The 24849-nt window shown below is 35.8% G+C and overlaps 1 protein-coding gene across 2 annotated transcripts in view; it reads left to right on the forward strand.

Annotated features, from left to right (window-relative positions):
- FRRS1 (ferric chelate reductase 1) overlaps positions 1-24849 on the forward strand; it is a 40933-nt gene that overhangs the window by 6284 nt on the left and 9800 nt on the right. For both annotated transcript variants that reach the window (XM_036235154.1, XM_036235153.1), the window contains 8 exons: positions 1947-2142; positions 2997-3133; positions 4233-4327; positions 7526-7673; positions 10726-10908; positions 15531-15629; positions 17119-17266; positions 23660-23773. In XM_036235154.1, the coding sequence (XP_036091047.1) occupies positions 1947-2142; positions 2997-3133; positions 4233-4327; positions 7526-7673; positions 10726-10908; positions 15531-15629; positions 17119-17266; positions 23660-23773 (1120 nt within the window). The remainder of the gene's footprint in view (positions 1-1946; positions 2143-2996; positions 3134-4232; positions 4328-7525; positions 7674-10725; positions 10909-15530; positions 15630-17118; positions 17267-23659; positions 23774-24849) is intronic.

Consider the following 24849-nt stretch of genomic DNA (forward strand, 5'->3'; position numbering starts at 1 on the left):
CTATTGTTTCACTCTCTCTCTGACCTTGTTTGTTATGTGTGTCTAGTGAATGACAGGTGGTAAAGTCTTAGTCACTTCCTTTTCCCTTCTTACATTTCGTTCTCTAATAATTTCCAATATGCCTTTCACTTTGCTTTCCTAATAGCACAGTGCGAGGGTTGAAGGTGGCCCTGCTCTATTTTGCAAATGAAGAAACAGAGACAGAGATTAAGCGACTTGGTGTTAATCAGCTCCTTAGTGCACAGCAAGGACTAGACATCAAGTCTTATTCTCACTCTCACCTGACAGGAAGTCAGTGCCAAATAAGTATTTGTTAAACTGAACTAACTCTTCATACTATATCATCTTTAAATGAGTGGCACATTACTGCATTTAATCTTCATAATAACTTGGTCACTGTCACATGGTTAAAACTATGACTTTGATGTTCTCTGGTAAATCTTGCCTGGTCCAAAAAACTATGACTTTGATGTTCTCTAGTAAATCTTGCCTGGTCCAAATCTTGCCTGGTACGAAAGGACTGAGAAGCTATGTTTGTTAGAAAATCCTCCTACGGCTTCACTCTTTAGCAGTTATTTCTTTAAGTACTGTTTCCTATAGTAATTAACCATTTTCAAAATTATGCTTTTTCTCAGAGTCTATGTGCTTCTCTTAAGCTATATATATATTTTTGAAAGTACTCGGCTTTTTTCATTGGTTCCTCTTGCTCATTCTTAGATGGAAAAAATTCTACCTGGCTTTGGTGTTTTTTGTTTTTTGTTGTTTTTTTTTTTTAATAAAAAGAGATACAGTACCATTGGACCCTGTGCTGTCTACTCGGTGTAGCTCCTGGTGTGAGGCGCAGGGCTGGTTAAAGTGTGTACCCTCGGCACAATTTCTGGAGTCATGCAGGAATTCCTGTAGTTTAGCTCTGCGACAATGTCGACAATGTCGGGGTTTGTTTGTAATTTACATAACATAAGAGGATAATTTATCTTAGTGATTATAAGGGTGCTTTTATCTCGGCTATCACCAGGTCCATCACACAGGAAACTCCATTTCTATGGAGAACGAGCGCTCGCTTCTTGGGCTTTTCCTATCGGCAGCCTGTCCGCAGTGCTTGTTTTATTTACTGCCATGTAGCATGTCCCTTGCCCATTTACCTCTAACCTTATTTTATACTATGATTTGCAGGTTTTGAGCATATGCATGAAACGAAGTGGTTGTTGTGGGCTAGAAGAGGGTGAGACTGACATAGAGTAGCTGGTTTCCCATTAGGCAGATGGTAAGAGGCAGATAAGCTGGATGAGAGGAAGAAAATGGCTTGGGCTGACAATAGTGCTTTCTTAATTCAGAAGTGTCTGGGCTTTAGGTAATAGAAATTTTATCTCTTGTAATTGGTTGTTTGCTAACCTCGGTTTTCAGTGTTGCAAATTAGTTTATCCACATTGTCATCCAGATTAATTTAATGGGAAGTTAGGAGAAGTCATATCAGAGACTTATTCAGGTGATGTTATTTAAATCCAGTAAAAACATCTCTTATTCATTCTTTAAGCTTTTTAGGATGAAGTGGAATGCAATCTTCTGTTTTTATTGGACTAGCTTATTATTTCCTAATCATACTAATGAAAGCTAATATTTATTATCTCGTCAGACTTTCAGCTGTATCTTCATTTTATTAAAACAACTTTGAAAGGAGGTCTTAGTTTCCTCATTTTTAAAGTAAAGATGTGGGTGCTTAAGTAGATTTGCTTAAAGTCTCACAATTGCTAATTGATAGAGCTGAGCTTCATATCCAGGCCAAACTTCACATATCACATTCTTTTTATTACATATTTTTGAGAATATAGTTTGCTGATTATTTGAAAACAAGTGGTTTCCTAGTATTATTGTCTTGTGGTATAAAGACTTTTATGTTTTGTTTTAATTAAATCTGAAAATAATGTGCTTTGAATCTTCTTTTTGAGATGGCAGTTTCTGGATTTCCTCTTGGTGCCTTCATACTTCTGTCACACATTAGTTCTGTGGCTAATTATCCCGACGGAAAAGTAACAGCATCTTGCCACGGAATGATTCCCGAACATGGTCACACTCCATGCTCCGATCCGGTTCACAACATTTCAGTGAGTCAGATGACATTCACCTCAGGAGATCAGATCAAAGGTACTGTGCCGGAGTTAACTGCTTACGTTTTGAATTTTATTCTTTTACTGTAAATCGATTTTTTAATTGTTATTAGAGTTATATATTTTCAGCTAAAAATCTTCACCTGTTTTGGTAAGATGCCGTCATATTTCTCATTTTTGTGTTTACTACAAATGACTATATTACTTAAGTAGCATATCTATTCCCTATGCAGAACAGGATTTAAAATGTTTTTTTAATCATTGTTTAGTATATCTTCATTTACAACACTATTAACTCAATAGAAAAGGAAAATAAAGTTTATTTTATCTGATTTAAGATTTAATAAACCCTTACTTTTCTCAATATAGTGTAATCTCTTATGTTTTCCTGACAAAATGTAGGCTGACAAAGGTGTATTTATAGTAGCATTTTACAAATTCTATTTTCTGCAACTCTAGAAATGCAGACTATTAATAGGTACTCTAACAAAAAGAGTATATGAAAAACGTACTCTGTATGTTATATATAATATACCTTTCAGAGTTTTAAACTGCACAGTAGGATGTTAAAGGTAAAGAAACAAGTAATTACTTCTTATCCATTATTTTCCAAACTAATTTGGCCCAATGGACTACCCCCGATCATTGCCTAACTACCCTTCCCCCGCCCACCCCTGCCACACCCCTGGTGGAATGGCTGTCACCATCCCGTGGAGCAGATGTCCTATGAACACAGTTTAGAGCCATGTCTGTGGGATGATTTCTACGGTTTTCTCTCCTGGGGAAGTTTTGTATATGAACACCTGATTCTAACTCTGTGCCTCCTCTAAAGTTTCCTTTTGGCATGCTGCTAAATCTCTTAACTTATCTTTTTGTCTGTTTGTTTCTTAGTTACTTTGTCAGGGCCAGAATTTAAAGGCTTTCTCTTAGAAGCACGTGATGCTGATGCTCTGAGTGGCCCTCCTATTGGCTCCTTCAAATTGATTGACAGTCAAGTGTCACAGCTTCTGACCTGTGATGATATACAGGTTTGTGTTTAGTTTGAAACTGATTTCTGTCAGTTTCCATGGGTCTTCACTACAGGGTGGTGTTTGCAAGATAAACAACAATATTACCTATGTACTTCAGACATCTGAATAGATTCACAGTGATCCAACTTTCTCCTAATTTTACTACTGGAAATTATATATTTTTATATATCAGCATCTTAAGAAAGGTAGGATAAGAGCTTGAAGAGTTTTTAGCTTTTGATATTTTATATAATATTGACACATATTGATGTCGAAGGGTGTAAATATTGAAAATAGAGTTCCAGAGTGGGACGGAAATCTAATTTTTTTCATTCATTCATTTGTTTATTCAATAAACATTTGCTATATCAAGAACTATCCTGTGTACAAGGGATATGGTAATGAACAAGACCTATTCTGTTTCTTGAAGTGATTATACCCTTACACATAAATAAAATATGTGGACGTTTGATATGTGGCACACAGGTAGAACATATGGATATAGGGTAGACACATGAGTAGAACAGTCTGATGACTTAGATTAGAAGCATGCACAGGATGGGTGGAAAGCATAGTGGGGCTGCCACATACAGGCTGGAGGGCATTGAGAGAGAGCTTCTTGGAGGAGACGATCCCAAAGCTAAGCCACAAAGAATGAGTAGAAATTTGCCAAGTGAATAAAGGTGGTAAATAAGATTGTTTAAGAGAAAGGAATGACTAACGTACAATGCTATATATTTGGAGTCAGGAATTTCTTTCTTTTGATGAATCTTCTGCATACTATTTACTTCTATTAATGGAAGGAACATAAATTTATAGTATAAGCGAAATGATGAGCAGGTCTATGTAGCATTAAAATATCCAGTATTCATAACTCTCTTGAGTTCTTCAGTTTCTGCTGACTCTAATTTAAATTAATTCATGGAGTCAGCTGCTAATCTGATATCAACCAGTCAACATACATTTACTGAATATATGAGTCCCTGTTCTAAAGAAAATAATTTTTACCAGAATGCCAAGGTCATGTAATAATAAATTACTTTACAAAATGATAGTAGTTCCAGCCATGCTGAGCTATTGAGTGACTAAATAATAGTTCTTTCCCATTTTATTTCAGGGATCAGCTGTGAGTCACACAAATCCACACAAAAAAACAGAAATTAAAGTGTACTGGAAAGCTCCAAACCATGCCCCAAATCACATACGGTTTCTGTGAGTAGAAAGAAGAGTTAACAGTGTTGTAACTTATAATTAAAACAGTAATGGTCTGTATAATTTTTTGTCTTGATTGAAATATAATAGACAATTAGTTGCTTGTATTTACATTGTACAATTCAATGAGTTTTTTTCAATTATATTGAGATACAATAATATACCAGTTTAAGTTGTATAGCATAATGATCAGAGATCCACATAACTCACAAAGTGATCACCCCACTAAATCTAATCCTCCTCTTCCCCTTACATATTTATTAAAACATTATTAACCATCTTCCCCATGCTACTCTACATGTTTATATCTATTCTGCAACTATCCATTTGTACCTCTTAATCCCTTTGCCTTTTTTTTTGTCCCACCTACCCCCACTCCCGTCTAGTATCCTTTTAAATATTCTCTGTATCTATGAGTTTATTTCTGCTTTTGTTGTTCTTGTTGTTGATTTTGTTCTTTAGATTCCACATGTACATGAAATCATGAGATATTTGTCTTTCTCTATCCAATCCATTTCATTCAGCGCAATGCCCTCTAGGTCAATCAAGGCAATATCTTTTTCCATTCCCTTCCTTTTAGTCTGTGTGTGTCTTTTATCTGAAGTGAGTGTCTTGTAGGAAGCATATGTAGGGGTCTTGTTTCTTATCCATTCAGCCACTCTCTCTTTTGGTTGGAGCACTTAATTCTTTTCCATTTGAGGTACTTGTTGATAGGAATGCAGTCATTACCATTCTTTATTCCTGTTTTTGATATATGTTTTTTCTTCTTAAAGAAGTCCCTCCAACATTTCCTAGCTTGGTGATGATAAATTCCTTTAGCTTATTTTTCTCTGAGAAGCTTTCCTTTCACTCTAAATGATAGCTTTGCTGGATAAAGTATTCTTGGTTGTAGATCCTGGGTTTTCATTATGTCAAATATTTTCATTATGTCAAATATTTTCTGTCCTGCACAGTTTCTTTTGAGAAGTCAGCTGCCAGTCTTACGGCCGTTCCCTTGTAGGTAACTAACTGCTTTTTTCTTGCTGCTTTAAAGATTCTCTTTGTATTTAACCCTTGGCATTTTAATTATGATGTTTCTTGGTGTGGGCCTCTTTGGGTTCCTGGTTTTGGGGATTCTCTGAGCTTTCCAGGGTTGTTAGTCTATTTCCTTCACTAGGTTAGGGAAGTTTTCCAACATTATTTCTTCAAAAAGCTGTTCAACATCTCATTTTCCTTTAGGTACCCCATGACATGGATATTTTTACCTTTAACGGTGTCCCATAGGCTACTTAAACTATTATAGTCTTGGCTTCTTCTTTACTGCCTTTCTGATTGGGTGTCATTGGCTTCCCCATCCTCCATATTGGAGGTTCAATCCTCTTCTTCATCTACTGTGTTCATTCCCTCTAATACACTCTTCATCTCAGATAATGTGGTCTTCATTTCTGACTGGTTCACTTTTATAATTTCCATTTCCATTTTTATGTTTTTTATCTCTTTGTTAAAGTTCTCACTGAGTTTATCTACACTTCCCCTACATTCACTGAGCATCTTTATAACCGGTGTTTTGAACTCTGCATCTGTTAGATTACTTGACTCCATTATTTCTGGATCTCTGTTCTGTTCTCTCATATGGTTTCTGTTTCCTTGTCTTTCCATTCTGGCTGCCTTTCTATGTGTGTTTCTATGTACTAAGCAAAGCTCCTAAGTCTCCAGTCTTATTGGTGTGGATTTGTGTGGTAAGTGTCCAGTGGCACAGACCTGAGAGCGGTTCAGCTGCAGGCCAAACTTAGCCCAAGTCTCTGCCCCTCTGGGGCCACCTGTTAAGATTCAGCAAGCAACCCACAGATGCTGTGCTTATAGTTGCCTCAAAAGGCCACACCAGAAACTAAGGCCAGCTGCCTCCAGGGTGAGTCTAGGCACTGCTCAGGAAGTGACACCTGACTAAGAGAGGACACACCTGGATGTGGCTTGGGTGGGGCCCTGAGTTAGGGTAGGTGGAGTTTCAAGGAATCCTTTGGGTGGAGCGACCTCTGTTATCCAGTTTGATGATGTCACAGCTATGGTGGCGCTGTGTCCACGCACTGGGAGGGGGGAGGGCTCACAGAGGAACAGTGGACACCACCAGCACTCTGTACAGAGCATGTCTTGCCTTGGCCCTCACTCTGACAACTCAGTGTCCCCTGTAAGTCCCTGGTGCCCCTGAGAAGCCAACCGAGTGCTGGTGCTCAGAACGAGTAGGTCCGTCACTGCGAAAGTTCGGTGGCAGATGCGGCCCCTTTAAGAGGCATCTCTCTCAGTCGCTTGGGACCTGGCAGCTCCATGTCCTCGCCCTGTCCTAACTTTTGCCTTCACAAGGTGCTTTCTTGGATGTCTCCCTAGTTGTACGGTTTGTTCATCTAGATCCCAGGTGATTTTTCCTTGCTGTTTGCTCCTTATTTCTGTCATAACTTTGATTTGGTCGCCAGAAGGATGAACAGAGCCTCTATCATCTACGCAATATTTTTTCCCGCCCTGTGTAAGTAGTTTTTTATACCTATTGGACATTCACCCATATAGGAGAAGTTTGGTATAGTAATACCACCTTAGTGATGTAAGCAGTCGTTTTGCTTGCTTTCTTTATTTTTCCACCAGTCTATCCTCAGCACCTAGCACAAGACCTGGCACCTAATAGGTACTTAACAGACACTTGTCGAGTGAATGAAGTATTACATTGTCTTCACACTAATAAGAACCATCGATTAATATTTAAGTCTATAGGGTGTATGGGCTAATGATTTTCTAGATTTGTTCTTGTCTCGGTATGAGAATATTAAAAAAAAAAAATAGTCCTGAAATTTGCATGACTTATGCCCTTTGAACAGAGCACTATAAAATGAATAGAAGTATATTCTTTATATGTTAGAGAGTAGAAATCTGTGCAGTTTAGTTTCTGGGTTTGACATTATGAAAATGCCCCAAAACAGATAAGTAAGAGAAAAGAGAGGGGGGGGGGGAGTAAGAATGAGGGCTTGTGTGCGAGTGCAATAAAAGTTCAGTTAGTGATGGTGTGGAAGAGAGTCTCCAGGGATTCGCCTCAGGCATAATTAGCAACACTGTTAGGCACTATTAAGTCAAGTGTCCCTACATCATTCCTTCTTTTTTTCCTTCTAGAGTTTTGATTTGATTATGATGGACCGCAGTCAGGATTCTATCTAATCTCCCTGGTACTTATTTCAGAGTCACGGTCGTTAAGAAGTATAAAACCTATTGGGTGAAGATTCCTGGTCCTGTAATTTCACAACCAAATGCACCTCCTTTTACAACACCTGAAGCTACAGTAACGCCTTTGTCAACTTTACCTCCAGTCTCTCATTTAACCAAATCAGTAAGTAACATATTTATGGTTTTACAAAATGCAATGTAAAATAACAGCTTCCTTGGAAATTGTGGTTCTGTGCTTGGTGAAGTGTGTAGAGAAGTGGCTATGCTGAGTTGTGGTAGCAAGTTTTTCGGTTCTCTGCAGGAAATCTGAAGGAAGTCTTCATTGCAACATTATGACTTATAGGTTAGAATAAAGGGAGTGCAAGACCCTGCATGTTCAAGGCGAGGTGATAACATTGACATATAGTCTATACTAGCAGTGGATATGTTTTTATTTAAAAATAAATATTCTCCTCTTACTTCTCTCTCTCTTTTTTGCTTTATTTTCTTTCCACCACCAAATATCAAACAGAGAGAAGGAGCTTAAGCTAAATTTAGACAAGATTTAGAACAGAATCTTGGAATGATGGTATAACTCTTAGATCTTATTTCATTAAAGCCAATGAATACTGGGGAATTCCATGTGCTGGAGTATGGAAACTCTCACAAGCTCATCAGCTAGGATTCCATGTAGGCTCTCTGATTCCGAAGAATTACGATTGAGAAAGCACATCTTGGAAAGGGTAATGCATATTTGAAAGATGAGAAAGGTTTTACTCAGGGAAATTTTGATAAATTCGACTTATTAATTCAGAGCGACTATAATGAAAAATGTCTTAAGGCAGGTTATTATAGCTGAAAGAACAAACTTAGGCCCGAATTCCAACTTGTCTATTTTCTGTGTGACTTTGGACAAATTACTTAATTCTCAAAGTCTCAGTTTCTTCATCTGTAAAATGAGAATAAGATCTGTTAGAAAGTATCATGAGAATTAAACAGTGTAATGAATATAAGATTTCTAACTGCTTTACACTTAATAGATGTTCAGTAAATGTTAGTTTCTTCTTTTCCTTCCTTTTACTTTTATAGCTTTTTGTTCTCATAGGGAAGACCAACTAAAGCACTTGTACTTTTATGTAATGTCTCATTTTGTTTTCCTTTTCTTCTATATTTTGTAAAATATGGCAATTATAGTTGATTACATTAGTATTGTTGTACTTCGACTGTTTAGGTTTGTTATTTGTATTAGTTCTTATTTTAGTTAGTCTAATGTTTATTTATTTAAAAATTGCTGTAGGGGAGTAAGTAGTCAGTTTGGACCTCAGTTTCCCAATAGGAATCTGTTGACAAGATTATTATTTTTCCGTATTCTCATAAAAGGCATTATTACTAGCTCTTGTTGGAGCTTTTATTGTACCTCTGTGCTAAGTTTTTAATCTTTAATTATAGAGCGGTACATTCAGAGTTGTAGGATTATAGCATTTGTAGAGCTAAAAGAAACCTAAGGTCTTTTGTTCAGTCCCTATTGTAGAGTTGAAGGTAAACAATCCTGGGAGAGTAAGTTCTTTAACAGATGTGATGGAGTCAAGGGGAAAGCAGAGACCCAGACTCAAGTTTTCTAGTTCTTAGTGGCTTGTTCTCTACTCTACTATGATTCCCCTTTACTCTCCTTTGAAATAATATGGAAATATATATACATATTGTTCTCTGCCTCAGTCCCTGCTAATGTTTGGCCTTTGACCCTAGTTCCTGATACAGATCTCCTAAAATCCTTTAATTTTCTAAGTGATAGGTGTCTGACACAGAGCTCCTAAAATCCCTTGAAATTTCTTTGGTGTTAGGAACTTGTTTTGTTCTAATGAGGTGACCCTGGGTGGGCTCCTGGGTGGGGGCTGGTCACCAAGCCATGATTAGAAGCTTGGAACTATCGGTCCCACCTTCATTCTCCAGAGAATTGACTAATCCATCATGCCTATGTGATGAGGCCCCCAGGAAAATTTCAGAAGTGTGGGGTTCAGAGAGCTCCTGGGTCACTGAACACACGGAGATGCTGAGAGGGTGTTGCCTGAAAGAGGGCATGACTGCTCCACACCCCTCCCCACGTCCATTTCCCTATGCATCTCTTCCATCTGGCTGTTCTGGATTGTATCCTTTCATAATAAATTGGTACTTTAGTAAGCAAACAGTTCCCCTGAGTTCCATGAGCCATCCTAGTAAATTATCAAACCCCAGGAGGGAATTGTAGGAACATCCAATTTATGGCCAGTCAGAAGTACAAGAGATAACCTGGGACTTGTGATTGGCATCTGAAGTGGGTGCAGTCTCGCAGGACTGAGCCCTTAACTTGTGGTATCTGACACTAAGTTCAGGTAGATACTGTTAGTGTGGAATTGAATAATAGGACACCCAATTGGTGTCCACAGAGAATTGCAGAGTTGCTTAGTGTGGGAAAAATCCTCACACATTTGGTGGCCTGAAGTACTGATAGAATATAAGAAGAAATGGGAGTTTTTTCTATATAATTCTTAATAAATCTAGTTATAATGTTTAGTTCTCTTCTGAAATCTACCATCACAGTCCATTCTAAGAAGACGACTACTCATTTGCTCTGTCAACTTGTAGAGGTGACATTTTTTTAATACTCATCCTCTTATCTGGCATACCAAGACATCCTAAATGAAGTCTTATAGATTATTCTTGATTTGCCCAATAAATTGTTATTACTGTTATTTGGAGTGGTGGAATAAATAGGAGTAATCTTTTTTTCTCATATCATTTTAATATCAAATTTGAACTGAATTCTAGAGGCAGAGTCCAGGATCTAATATAAAATCTTGCTAAGGGTTTATATGTTTGCTTTTTAAAATTTCACCTCTGAAAACTGGAGGACACCCGTTAGGCGAGACTGTCACTGTAGACTTAAATATTCTGTAAGAAGTTGCTCAAAATTTACTGGAAACTTTGTTCCAGGATGTAATTATTATGAAATAGTTTGTGTGTTCAAGGGACTTTAATACTTGTGCACAATTACAGCCTAACCAATGTACCTTCCAAATTTTAATTAAAATTAATGAAGTTTAAAAGTTCACAACGTAACTGCTGCTCTGATCACTTCTAATGTGGGATGTGTCTTTCTTTCCCTTATTTGAATGCTTATTATGAAAAGGTATTCTCGTTAAAACCTGTACCTCAAGGCTGATAATTAAGACTCTTTTCTTTCATCATCATTTTTCTAGTTCAGTGCTTCAGACTGTGGGAACAAGAAGTTCTGTGTGCGGAGTCCTTTGAACTGTGACCCAGCGAAGGAGCGTACCTGTGTCTTTCTGTCCTTCACACGAGATGACCACTCAGTCGTGGTTGAACTGAGCGGTCCCAGTAGAGGCTATTTATCCTTTGCGTTTTCTCATGACCGATGGATGGTTTGTATTTCTCACTTATATAAGTGGTAATGAAGGGGAGCTCTAACCAACAGCAGTTTAGCTGTTTGTTCCAGAGTCAAATTATCACACTTGCGGACAGTGGTTGGGGGTGGGGTGGCCGAGAACTGAAGGGCAAAGTAACTTAGAGTCTGTTCTAAACAGTTTGAGCGTTTCACGTTTTTAACAGTTGGGCAATTACATACTTCTAAGAACAACCTGTCCTAAGGAAAGTTAGGAAAATCATTTTCTTTCTAGTGAATTTGCCACTTTATCTTTCTATGTCTGTCTCTCACTCTGTAATAAAGCAGGAAGCACAGTTAAAAAAAAGTTGCTCTGCATAAAATATTGTGTGGTTTGTGATGTTTTCCACCCCCTAGTTGTTTTCTCAAGTGGCCAGCAATGAAAGCACAGGGTACCGATCTTGTTGCCCCCGTTTCGTAATCATGGCTGCATTTCCCAACAGGGAATTAAACCTGGCGTGTCCAGGCATAAATGTATTCTTTAGCAGTAGGCACCATTCTCTGATCTCCAGAGGGCAGGATTTGTTTGACACTGATTCTCACTCTCCCTGGGTAATGCTGAATGGATTACGTGACTCAGTAGGTGGCAGCCTTGTGCTGTGGTGTGGAAGAGCAGAGCGCTGCATAATACCCTAATTTCCCCAGGACGAGGGTGAAAGAGTGTTGTGGCCAGGACCTGTGTCTTTCCTGTTTAAGCAGAGCCGGCTGTGGTGGGGTGGGGATAACTACACATGCAGAAAACCTCTTACCTTCACGTTAGAAAAGGCAAAGAGTCTTTTCTTGAGAGTTCTCCTCAAGCCAGGTTTAAATCTCACGTCACTGTTTTAGGGAATCACATTTCAAAAAAATAAAAGGAGTTCTGAGATTCTGTGATAGAAGAACTAATATTTTCCCTTAAAAGTACACTTGGATCACATTGGTCCTTGTACTCTGGTTGCAAGTACCACAGGAAGCCAGGTGTGAATTTTTGGTGGGTGATGACATTGCAATCAATGCATATGACATGTGTATTTTACTATATAGTTCTAGAATGCACTTATCCTCTTTCATTGAATAAACGATATACTTAAACCCAGGAGATGTAAACTATGGCATACACTTTTAGAAATGTAAGAAATTTCTAAAATGTAAGAAATTATGATTCCCGTTTAAACTTTGGAAATTTTATATGTGTTCAAATGATGCTGCAGTTGTTCAAAACATTTTCACCGTTTTCCTTTTGGAAGTGCCATCAGACCTGTAGCATATTCTTTTGGGTGTTCTCAGGACTGCCAAAAATTAACCAAGTTTGGTGCATAGGTGGATACTGAGGCTGAGTTAAAAATAATATGTGACAACTATAAAGCCGTAAGGAAAGATGGTGGTAGTGCTTGTTGTGTGAATGAGTTAGAACTGGCTCTGAAGGCTGAAGGCAGTTCTGAAGTTGAGTAAAACAGGGATTAACAATGCGAAGCTTTTCAGAGTAAGTGTGAGGTTTCGTTAGGGTTCATCTCTAACGTATAGTGTTCATTTAGGTATGTGTTCTAGTCACTTAAATAAAAAACATTCCAGTCACTTTACAGCCAAACTTTGTGTGGTAGCACACTAATACATCCTTCCTTGGTCACATAAAGTCTGTCAGCAAGAGGAAAAGAGGCTGTTTTGCTTTGAGTGCGGCGATGCGGGGCCTGCAAGTAGACCACTTATTTGTGTTCTAAGTTGTAGGCATAGATGCCATAAAAGCATTTATCTCTAATTCAAGATGTATTTATCTTCTGTTTCTAGTACAGTACTCATCAAAAATGTTTATAAAAAAGAGTTAATTATGCAGGTGCAGTTGATTTACAGAGCTATCCTATTTATTGATTAAAATCATCTGTACACCTGTTAGTCTAAATTGGGGGAAATAAATCATCCTCAAAATATATTTTTAAAGTGGTTATTTCTATTTTTGGTTATTTTAAAATTTTTAGGATATTTTTATGACCTGCCATTTCTTTTCAGTATGTGATATAAATTTAAATACTGGAGATATGAATACTGATTAAATAACCTAAATTACACCTATTTTCAGTTTGGCTTATAAATTAAGTAGGAATTGTTTTGATGTCAGACCCATCATTAAAATAGATAAAAATTAATATTTTTTCATCATTAAAAAATATTTTCTCAGAGTTTTGCTAATAATGATTTGCTAATGTCTGAATTTTAATTGAATTTCAAAGAATATATATCTTCCCCATCTCAGACAATTTGTTAAATGATATAAAGAATATCAAGTACACATGCTATATTCACTCCTGCTGTCCTCCCCCTGCTCACTATCTTGTTCTATAAATAATTCCTCAGTGTTCAAATTCTAGAATGTTCTCAGTCCTGATCTCTCTTGTACACCAGATTTAGATGTCCAGCTGCCGGCTGGTCTTGTTTCGATGAGTGAGTGTTCCTGGACAACACAAATTATCATCTATGAAGCTGAACTTGTTATCTTTCCCTCTAATGTCCTCTGTGTTCTCCCTTGCTTGGTGATCAGCAATAATAATAAGAAAGCTACCATTATTGATTTCTTGCTTCTTTTCAGATACTATCCTGGGAAACCGATAGCCTATCTCATTCATTGCTGCCACTCTCTTCTCTGGTGTTCAGAGAAATTTTGCTTGTGACATAGAGTCCTCCCTTTTATTCCCCTCTCAGGTCTGTCTTCCTCCTAACTTTTGGTTTTGAAAGTTTTAAACTTACATGAAAGTTAAAAGAATACTACAGCAAACACCAGTAAGCCTTTCATCTACATTTGACACTTTATCCCTCGCTCTCTCTCATTCTCTCTCTTTCTCTTTCCGTGTGTGTGTGTGTTTGTATATGTGAGCTTGTGTAGAGAGTGACTTATGGGGAGTATATAAAAGAATTCTTATGGTTCACAGATGATAGACGTTCTGGAAAACATGCGATGTTTGTTTAAATCAGAGATCGACAAACTTTTTCTGTAAAGGTCCAACTAATAACTACTTTAGGATTTGTGGGCCATGTGGTCTTTGTTGCAGCTACTCAACTGTTGTTGCAGTGCTAAAGCAGCAATAGACAATCTATAATCAATAGGTGTGGCTGTGTCCCAATAAAACTTTATGGATGCTGAAATTTGGATTTCATATATTTTTACTTTTTATGAAAAAATATTATTATTGTTTTAATTTAAAAAATCATTTTGATAGGTAAACACCATGCTCAGCCTGTGGCCTGTACAAAAACAGGCATCAGGCTGAATTCAGTCTGTGTTCCATGGCATGGTTTGTCCATTCCTGGTTTAAATTGTAATGACTCTAAATTTCTTGAGTTGGGCTAATTGTTGAATATAAGATGTGTAAGAGTGAATAATTGCTTTGCTAAGGTTATATACTTGAGAGTCTTAAAAGTAGAACTTTAAAAAATAAATTTAAAACAGAATAGCTAAATGTATTATGACTCGTTAATCTTAGATCTTCTTTAAGGAGTTCAGTGACTAAAGCACATAAAAGACCTTGCTAATTTATAGAGAACAATTTAGAATAGAAAAAACTACAAAAACTATACAAAATAACTTAAAATCCAAATTATTAATTTGTACCATGCCTTAAAATGGTACCATGCACTTTGAAGATGCAGTCTCTCCTCTGATGGCCACTGCCTCCCTCTGCCCCTACCCCCCGGCTTTATTGAGGTATTATTGACATGTGACATTATGTAAGTTTAAGGTATACAATGTGATGATTTGATACATGTATGTACTGCAAATTAACCCCCCAAGAAGGTTAGTAATTGCCTCACGTAATTACTATATATTTTTTTTTTTTTTGTGGTAAGAACATTTGAGATTTTCTCTCTCAGTGCCTTTCGAGTATGTAATACACTATTGTTACCTATAGTCACCATGCTGTGCAATAAGCCCCTAATGATAGTCACATTTATTAGATCTAAGTTTTAGAGGTAAGGAATATTAGAGATTGAGGGATCCACAAGAATTAGACTGACAAAGAATGCCTTTTTGTGCTCAGACATTTTGGTCTCAATATGTAATAATAAATTTATGGAGTGTGTACGATATTAGCAATATCTGATTATAATGTCTTCCATCTCAAAAGTTACTCCCCCAAACCCCATCGTAATGCAGTGCATTACAGTCATGAAAATTTATGAGAAATAGATATTTATTTACAAATAAATATCCAGAACAATGTTCATGTTAAGTTAAGTGAAAAAAAGGTAACAAAACTGTATATTTTCTCATTTGGGGAGAAAAACATAGGTAGAAATACAAATAGATTTGGATGAATACATATGAAAGTATTAAAGTGGTATTCTATTGGTGATGAATTTATGGGCATTTAAGCATCTTATATTTCCATTTTAATCTGTTTTTTTCCACATTGCAATTATATTTCATATTATAATGATTATTTTTATTAATAAACTGGATGACTGTCAAGTTTATTAATAAATTGACTATTCTCTAGAATTTTTAGTATCATTTAAGATGGTCAGTACATTATGTTTTAAAAACCTCAGATACTATTTGATTTTATTAGAGATTAAAAAAAAATAAAACATTGAAATTCCTCTGAACTTTTCTCACTTGCAATTGTTTTTCAGGGTGATGATGACGCTTACATGTGTATTCATGAAGATCAGACTGTGCATATACAACCTTCTTACTTGACGGGGCGAAGTCACCCTGTGATGGGCTCTAAGGTAGGTGTGAAAAGCCTGGGCACCTCTCCGTGGCCTGTCCACTTCTCTTTATGTGGTCAACAGTGGCATGGCTGGGCTGCAAGACAGCCTCCAGTCCGCCGTTAGTCACGAGCCTGACCAGGGGCCTGGCAGCAGGGTTCTTGCTGTCTAATAATCTGGGAAATCTTATGTACTTAATTCTTAATTTTTTACACTATATGTATATATGTATATGTTATATATGTATATATGTTATATATGTTTATATGTTATACATGTAACATATGTACACTTAATTAAATTATATAGATTTAAAGTGTGTAATATGATGTTTTGATATATATATGTGGTGAAATGATTGCTACAGTAAAGCTAATTAATATATCTATCTCCTCACATAGTTACTTTTTTTTTGTGGTGAGAGCTCATGGGAAATTTACTTTCAGCAAATTTCCAGTATTCGATACCATATTATTAGCCATAGTCATCACGCTGTGCGTTAGACCGCTAGACTTACTCATCCTACATAACTGCAGCTCTGTGCCCTTTGACTAACAATTCTCCTTTTCTGTGTTTTAGAAAGCACAAGATAAGTTTCTCTTGTAGGAAAAGATGAATTCCTGTTTGTATCACTTAAATTCTTTTTGTTGCATCTTACAAAAAGTATTTTATGTTAGAGTAATCGGGAGGATCACTTTGTGAATTATATAAATGTCTAACCACTATGCTGTAAACCTGAAACTAATATATAATAATATTGTACATCAACTCTAACTGAAAAACAAACAAATAAATAAATAAAATATTTTATGCTTTGTTAAGATGGTCAAAGTATCAACCCCCTTTCAGAAGCTTACAGGCAGATTTTTAAGAAGAGGCTTATGTTAGTGACACAAAGAATTTCTTGACTAGTGAGAAAGAGTAGCACGTATGATAGAAACTGGTTCAGTGCCTTGGGCAGCTGTCTTAAATGCTCCTTGTTGGTATCTGTGCCAAAGGGGGCCTATTTCTGGTAGAGAAGTGTCTTTCTCACAGGGCAATTGATAAGCAAATGAGCTCTGAGTGAGGCCTAATGACACGTTATGTTCTCTGCATAGCTCTCCTATGGGGTTGAGTCTCACAGGTGAGTTGGTACTTCTCCCAAGTTGCTTGTTGCATTTTGGCCACTAGGATCTTACTTGCTAATTGTTTCTTCAGTGTTTTTGATTGACTGTGTGTTAGTAGCTAGATGCAGTTAGTACATCTGCCAACATTTCTTAACTGGCTAGAGGAATTGTGGGGTTTTGACTTAAAGTAAAAATAATATTTTTGCCAAGTGGGTAAAGGACAAACTGGGAGAAAATATTTCTTGTGCTCTTCTAAGAGGAAGTGGAAAAACAATGACACTGCAGACAAAACATGCACAGAGGATCTTAGAGAAAGGAAATTGAACAGGTCAGGATTTTGATCATATCTTATTTTTAGCAAATCTTTGGATAACGCTGTGAAGACCCATTGTGTGTGTTTGTAGGATACTCTTGAGGATATGGCTTGGAGGTTGGAGGATGGTGTTATGCAGTGTTCTTTCAGAAGAAACATTACCCTTCCTGGAGATAAGAATAGATTTGATCTAAACACAAGCTACTACATATTTCTAGCAGATGGTGCAGCTGATGATGGTAAGTACTGTATATTGATATAAGCCGTCTTTTCAAGTTTTTTTTTTCTTTTTGTCCTCTTCTTTCCTTTTCGGCTCTATTTTAGAGGCACTACTGTAATTGCTCATTTTTAAGATATGCACTTGTGGGTAAAGAATTATCAAAACCCATTTCCATTTTTGCCTGACGATTTGACTTTAACTGACCTTCTAGCTTTTTTTCCCTGGAAACTAGATAAAGGTATGTTATAAGGCAACGTGCTTATGGTAAAAGGAATTCTTGGCTAGTAAACAGCATTTGGACCAGGAAGAACTGTATATGCTTGGTAAGCCATATCTTTGGGATTCCCTGAGTGTAGTGACATTGGCAAATCCTTTGCAGGGACATTAAAGGTTGTTGCAAGAGATATTGGCTCTTGTGGGATAATCTGTCCAATATGCACCTCATCTCCTTGGATCTGAGCTTTTCCCAGAGAGGTGACAAGGAGGGAAAGAGAATAGCTCCTGGGTAACTGAGTAAACTGCTATAGGACCTCCCATCAAGGGAGAGTACCTCACTGCATCCTGTGGGTATGCTGTGTTTCCTGACCCACATATTTCTAAATGACTCTGATGCCAACTGAATTCAAATGTTTAGTTTAGGCTACCCTGGTGGATACTACAACATATCAGTGAGAATAATTAGCTTTTGTTTAAGGTCTCGGCTAATGATGTTTTGAAGAACTGCAGGAAATGCCAAGGTAGTATTTAGTGCTTATCTCTCAGGAGATATTACCGCTCTCAAACTTTGAGCATATAACCCACTTTGAAAGTGGTGAGAAGCTGGACATATAGAGAGCTAGGGGTCTGGAAGAGCAGAAATGCGGCACAGGCAAAATTGTGAGAGGCCTTGAATGTCCTACCACATGGTTTAGATTTTATATTGTGGGTAAGGTGGAGACACAAAAGGTTTTGAAGCAGGATAAAATATTTACTCAATGAAAATTTAGGAACATTTGTAGATTTAGTTGTAGGTGATATGTATAGTAGTCTTAGTCAAATTATGTATTCTTACTTGCACCAGCAATTGCAAATATTACTTGAATATCATTTCTTATTTAAATGATAATAATGAATAAATAGTAGTACTTAGTGAGTGGCTGTCACTAAGCATCATAGTTAAGTTTTCATTTTTATCTTTATAAAACTACACTAGGTAGGTACTATTATTATCCTTATTTTTATATGTGAGGAAACTTAGAAAGGTTAAGTAATTTGCCCAGAAAAATAAATGGTAGAGTTGGAATTTGAACCCAAACTCTTTGACCTCAGATCCTACGTATTCAATACTTTCAAACATGGAAAATATAGGAAATTAATTTTTAATAAAGAAAAGGTCAAATATTTGTGTTTTTAAACAGATACCACTAAAGTGCAGATAATTATGTTATTGTTATTATTACTTATTAGACATCACATAAGTCTTATTTATTTCACATAGAGGCTTTGTAAATAGATCTTATATTGCCCATTTTAGAGGTAAGGAAGCAGGAACCTAGAAATGCTAATAAATTGTTCAAAATCAAACAAATGGCAGAGTCAGTAAATAAACCCAGGTCTGTTCCAATTAGAAAAGTCATGCCTTTTCCCCAACACCAAGCTGCTCTCTGGGTGCTCCGCATGTTATAGGTGCTCCGTCAATGACTGACAAATCGATTTCTTAAATTGCTATGGATTTTCACAGTTTGCTTTTATATTTTCAAAATGTTATACTTTAAAAAATTTATGCTTTAAAAGAAAAATGATTTTATTTAAATGAATGACTTCTGTTCTATAATAAATTGTGTGTGTGTGTGTGTGTGTGTGTGTGTGTGTGTGTGTGTGCGCGCGCGCATGCGTGCATGTGCGTGTGGTGTACAGCAGTGCCCAAAATTTCTTCTTAGTCAACATTGTAGAAATTGGAACATATTTTTTTATAGAAACAATGTTTTAAGTGATAGTTCTAATATTCCCTCAGAATAACCTAGTTCATAGATAATACGTGTAAAGAATAGAGCATTTTTAATCTCTCCTGCTGGAGTTGCTGTGCTGACGGCATGGCAGGGAGAATCTCTACTTTGTCTTGTCTGGTGTTTCTCGAAGTGTGGGGCTCGAACAAGCTGCTTCAGAACCAACTGAAATGACTGTCAAAATGCTAATTCCTGAACTCCATTCTAGACCCGCTGTGTGTCTGTTGGTGCCTGGAGCCTGCATTTATATCCCAAGTGACTGCTCTGCATGCTGTGGGTTGATAACTTACTGCTCTCAGTCAGGGTTCTCCTAACTAAGGTATACGTGTTGTAAGGTAGTCCAAGGGATTGAAGGAACAATACTAGAGCTTTCCAGTTACATTTATTTTTATCTCATTAAAAAATTTCAATTTTAGTATTTTTTTACAATGTTTATAATGTATTAACAGTACGTGAATGTGTCTTATTAGCATATATCAGGGCACAGACTCATTTTTTAAAAACTGGTGTAGTGCAAAGAAAAAAGCAAAACAAAACAAAACCTCAAAAAACAAAAACAAACAAACAAAAAACTAGACAGTACTGCTCCAGAGAATTCACTTTTCAGCAAGCCTGGATTGGGGAACAAAGTACACATATCACATAAGTCATTGTCTCTTCTGTGATATAGGTATCTGGACCATTTGTAGGTTACATTCTGCTTAAAAGCAGTGAGACTTTGTGAAGCATAAACCATTTTTTGAAGCAATCATATGATTTCCGTGCTCATGTAAATGTAAAATATACCCAATATCAGTAAAATACATCTAAAACATTTTTTTAACTGCTGTCCTTCCCTGCCTCATCTCCCCACCCCCTCCCACCCCCACCTCCACACAGCTCTCCCTCCCCGCCCCGCTCCCAAGAATGCTGACATTCTCCTACAGTGAGATAAGCAGCCATGTGAAATGCTGAGTGTTTGAACCGAAATATAGAACTCCTTTGGGTGAATAAGTAATTCACAATTAGGAAATCTACCAATTTAAATAATTAATGAAGTAGAGACCCTTTTATCACACGACCTGTGATTTTAACAATTTAAGAATACCATAGGTCACATAATACTGTAGAGCTTTGTGCTAAACCTGGACACAACCTCCCTTAGAGCAGAACTTTAAAATTATAATGAAGCCATACCGTGGAACTGCAAAATTATAATGGACTTCTGCTTTAATGAAGGTTAAGTTCATGCTTAGTCCATGGTTCTGCAGCGAATCAGAGTTTAAAAACATTGTCTTCCAGCGTAACTCTCAGGCCGTTGGGAACGTGGTCTGGTTTCCATTCATTGCTGCCATTCTACTAATGCAGTATTTTTAGATTCTTCAGTGACTTTCCCATCATTTTCAATAGTTTTCTTTATTATTTTCTTTTTGTAGCTCCTGATAGTGTTTCTTCTTTACACTCTTTATTCTAGGTATTCATTACATGTAACTCTTCTCATTTTCTGTTTTATTTCTGATCTTCTCTGTTATAATAAGCTATGATAAAATAATATTTGCCAAATGAATAGCCAGATGTCTCAACATCATTTTTTAAATAGTCCATTTTATTTCCATTACTTTGAAAACCTCTTTATCATTCTAAAAAGCTATCACTAAATTAAACTATTTCTAGTTTATCCTTTCATTGGTCTATCTATTATTACACTGTTTGAAATGACTATAGCTTCATAATTGGTTGTAAATTTTGATATAACATGATTTTCCTCCAGGCTTTCTTTTTCCAGAATTCTTGCCTCTTCATTGTATATCTGTTCTAGATGAACTTTAGAAATGATCCGTCAAATTCCATTAAAAATCCTAGTGGGATTGTGATTGAAATTGCAACGAAATTTTAGATTAATCTGAGGCATAATTGACATCTTTGCAAACATAAGCTTTACTCTCTGGGAATATATCAGGGTATTCCATTTATTCAGATCCTGTGGTTTTCTTCGTATCTCTTGTAAACCTTATATAGTTTTTGTTACTTTGTTTCTTATGTATTTTGTAAATTTCTAAAAAAACAAGCTATTGTGAATGGGATTATTTTTCTTAGAATTTTAAAATTTCATTGGTGTATAGGAAAGTTATTGATTTTTGAATGTTTATTTTGAATTTAGCCACCTAGTTTTCCAGTTGATTATCTTGGATTATCTGGATAAACATCGTATCTTGTGCAACAGCCCTCATTTTCTTTTTTGTCTCATTACTTGTTTACTTCTCCCAGAAAAATGAGAATGGCGTTGTTGATATGGCAAACATTCTTGTCCTGTTCTTGATTTTGACAAGAGTGCTTCTGATATTCAGTGTTGTGTCATGTCTCTTGTATTTTTCTGAGTCTATCTTTTATTCTGAGTCTATCTTCTATTCCTAACTTTACAAAGAGTCTATGTGATAAGCGTGTGCTAAATTTCATCTAATATCTTTCAGGAAGATGTTGAGATGATAGTTTATCATTACTTTTATAGATTTTTGAATGGTGAATAATCCTCACTTTCCTGGACTAATCCATCATTGGTCATGTTTTGCTATTCATTTAATACACAGCTTATTTGAGTCACTAATATTTTATTTAAGCGTTTGCATTTATAGTCATAAATTATTTTAATCTGTGGTTGTGGGATTGTGTGTGTTTGTGTGCGTGTGTATGCCTGCCTAGTTTTGGCTTCAGGGTTACGCTAATCTATAGAATGAACTCTAGAAAAGTTTAAATAAATAAAATTTTAAGTTAAAAAATTTTTTTAACAGTGTGATAGAACTCAACCATGTAACAGTCTGAACCTTTAGGGATGGAAATATTTGACTAATTAAAATAAAATTCTATTGTTATTACTCTCCAGAATTGCTGCCGCTACTTTGATCAATTTTTGTAGTTCTAGATTTTCCCAACAATTCATCCATTTCTTTTGATTTTGAAAGATTTTAACTGATTTAAAGTTTTATATAGCATTTTTGTATAGCTTTAAAGACCGTCTTCTATGTTATGTGATACTTCTTTTTATGTTGTGGTCAGACTTGCCATCAATTGATCTTATTGGCTTTTTACAGACATGATTTTTCTGATTTTTAGACTTACTAGTTTGATAATTTCTTGCTTTTTAAAATCAGCTGTCTTTTCTGGTTTCCTAGGTTATATTTTGTTGCTTTAAATACATCTGAATTAAAGAATTACTTCAATGCTTTAAGCCTTTTTTTTTAAGGAAATACTTTAAGATGACAAAAACTTCTAAATGGTACCTTAATTATATCACAAGAGTTTGATATAAAGTGTCTTCATTGTTATTTGTTTTTAAAAAGACTTGTGATTTTAGTTTCAAGTTTTTATTTAATCCAAGTGTTACTTAGAATAATAGTTTTCTAAATATCTAGGTGGAGCATTTTTTTTCTAGCTTTTTGTTCCTAATTTTTAGTTTTGTTGTATTTTGGGTAGATAATATAACTTGAATTCTGAAAAATTATTTCTTTTGGGAATTGCTGAATGTAGCATGCAGTCTAATACTTATTTTTGTTTGAGACAAAGATTCATACATATCTGTCATGAAATTTCTTTATTTTTATTCTTTTTGATATTTGTATTGTATTCTAAAAATAATATATGTCCCATAATTTATTTACTTATTCTCCTAATTATGGATATCTAGCTTGTTTAAACTTATTTTGGCCATCATAAAAAAAGTTTCTGTGAACATTCTTATACATATATCTTTGGGTAAAATGTGAATATTTCTGTATGGTAGAAGTCCAGAATGAACACACACACATATATACTCACATATACGAACTAATTGGAATAATTATATATATTCACAGATTTAAGTTTATGCATGATAAATAATAATATAATAATACATACATTCTCAATTTGTTTATATCACTGTCCTTTGGGATTTTGTTTTGTTAGTCAAACTCAGTTTCAAGCGACTGTATGCCAAATAATAGCATCAAATGTTTTCCTTTGTCTTCTACCCTTCCCATTCATCCAGGCCCAATTTCTATTAGTTTAATCTAAGATTCTAGATTTTTCAAAAACTTGTATTCTCTTTCAAGAATTATATTTAACATTTTCAAAAATTTGGATAATATTTACAGTAATTATTTTGACAACATTCTTTAACTGGTCTCTTACATGCCACCAGTTTTTTTTTTTTTTAAATCATAAATTCTTCATTTCTAGTCCTCATTTTGATTTATCTCTTGGTTTGCTAAGTTATTTTTTCCCCAATATCACGTGCCTTTGCCTGGACACTTATGAATGGCTTATATATGAATGACATCTCTATTGATACTTATTTATTTTTTATGACCTTAGAATTGTTTCTTTCCATGCTGTGCCACTGTCTTTTCATTCCTTCCCTCCTGAGGAAGTAATTCTTCTTCATCATTTTTTTCTTTTTTTAAAAAATTCAGGTCGAATTTATAAGCATTCCCAGCAACCTTTGATTACATATGAAAAACACGATGTGACGGACCATCCAAAGAATGTAGGAGGATCCCGTTCTTTACTTCTTCTGAAGGCTCATGGTAAATTACATGTAAAATAGTACCACTACTTTGTGGAAAAACCTTGCTCGATGACTCAGTGCTGGCTGGGGGAGTGGTGGTGGACATGGTTTAGCAGATGTTCATGCATTTCCTGTGTTTAAACATTAATACTTGTAGGTAGTAGTGTTTATCTTAATGACTGTTAATTTTTATTAAAAATGGAGAATAGGGATAATTCAGTGGATTTAACCCTGCTGTACATTAAAATCCCCCATGGAGCTTTTAAGAAGACTATAATTTTAAAAAATGTCCTCATTGTTTCTAACTGTAGCCAGAATTGAGTAGCACTGGACTAATTAATTTAACTTTTATGAGGCCTTAATTATGCCATTTATTAAAATAAATGCTAATAAAAGAGTAGTTCGTGATTTTGATTGTTTATCCATGGTTGGGTTTCAAAGATACAGTTTGTTGTTGAGGAACTAACGTATGAGTATATGTGGGTATACTAAGTTCTCAGTGCCATACTTAGGTATCATGTACTTAAAATGGCGAAGGGAAGAGCAGTGGCCTAAAGGGGGGCTCTAATGTGCTCTGGTTCTACGGATGAAGTAGATTCCATCTGAAAAGTAGCTCAGCTTACTGTTGAAAATATGGGATTGAAAAGTAGAGGAATAATGTAGTATATACAGTCAATGTAAAATATTAATAATTGGGGGAATTGTCCTTATTTGGTATATTTCCTTTAAATTCTTCAGTACTCCATTCTAGTGGAGTTTCAATCAATGTTATCTTAGTTAAGCTTGAAAATAACTTTATTGTTGCTAATTTGTTTCTACTCGTAGAAACTGGAAAGTTGAAAGTAATTGAATTCAGAAATAATGTTCCTATGCTTTCTTTAAATTGTTTTTTGGAGTGAGATGTGAGGAGATTTTGAGATAACTTCAGGCTGTGTTAGTATAACGGTTAAGAACAGTTGTTCAAGCCAGAATGGGTTCAAATCCGAACTTTGTAACTCGAACGAGTTACTCAATTTCTCTATTAGTTTCCCCTCTAGCAAAATTGGAGTAATGATTGTAACCACTTCCTAGGATTGTTGTGAAGATCAATTGAAG

This window comes from Rousettus aegyptiacus, unplaced genomic scaffold (genome assembly GCF_014176215.1).
Source record: "Rousettus aegyptiacus isolate mRouAeg1 unplaced genomic scaffold, mRouAeg1.p scaffold_m13_p_17, whole genome shotgun sequence".
Classification (NCBI taxonomy): Eukaryota; Metazoa; Chordata; class Mammalia; order Chiroptera; family Pteropodidae; genus Rousettus; species Rousettus aegyptiacus.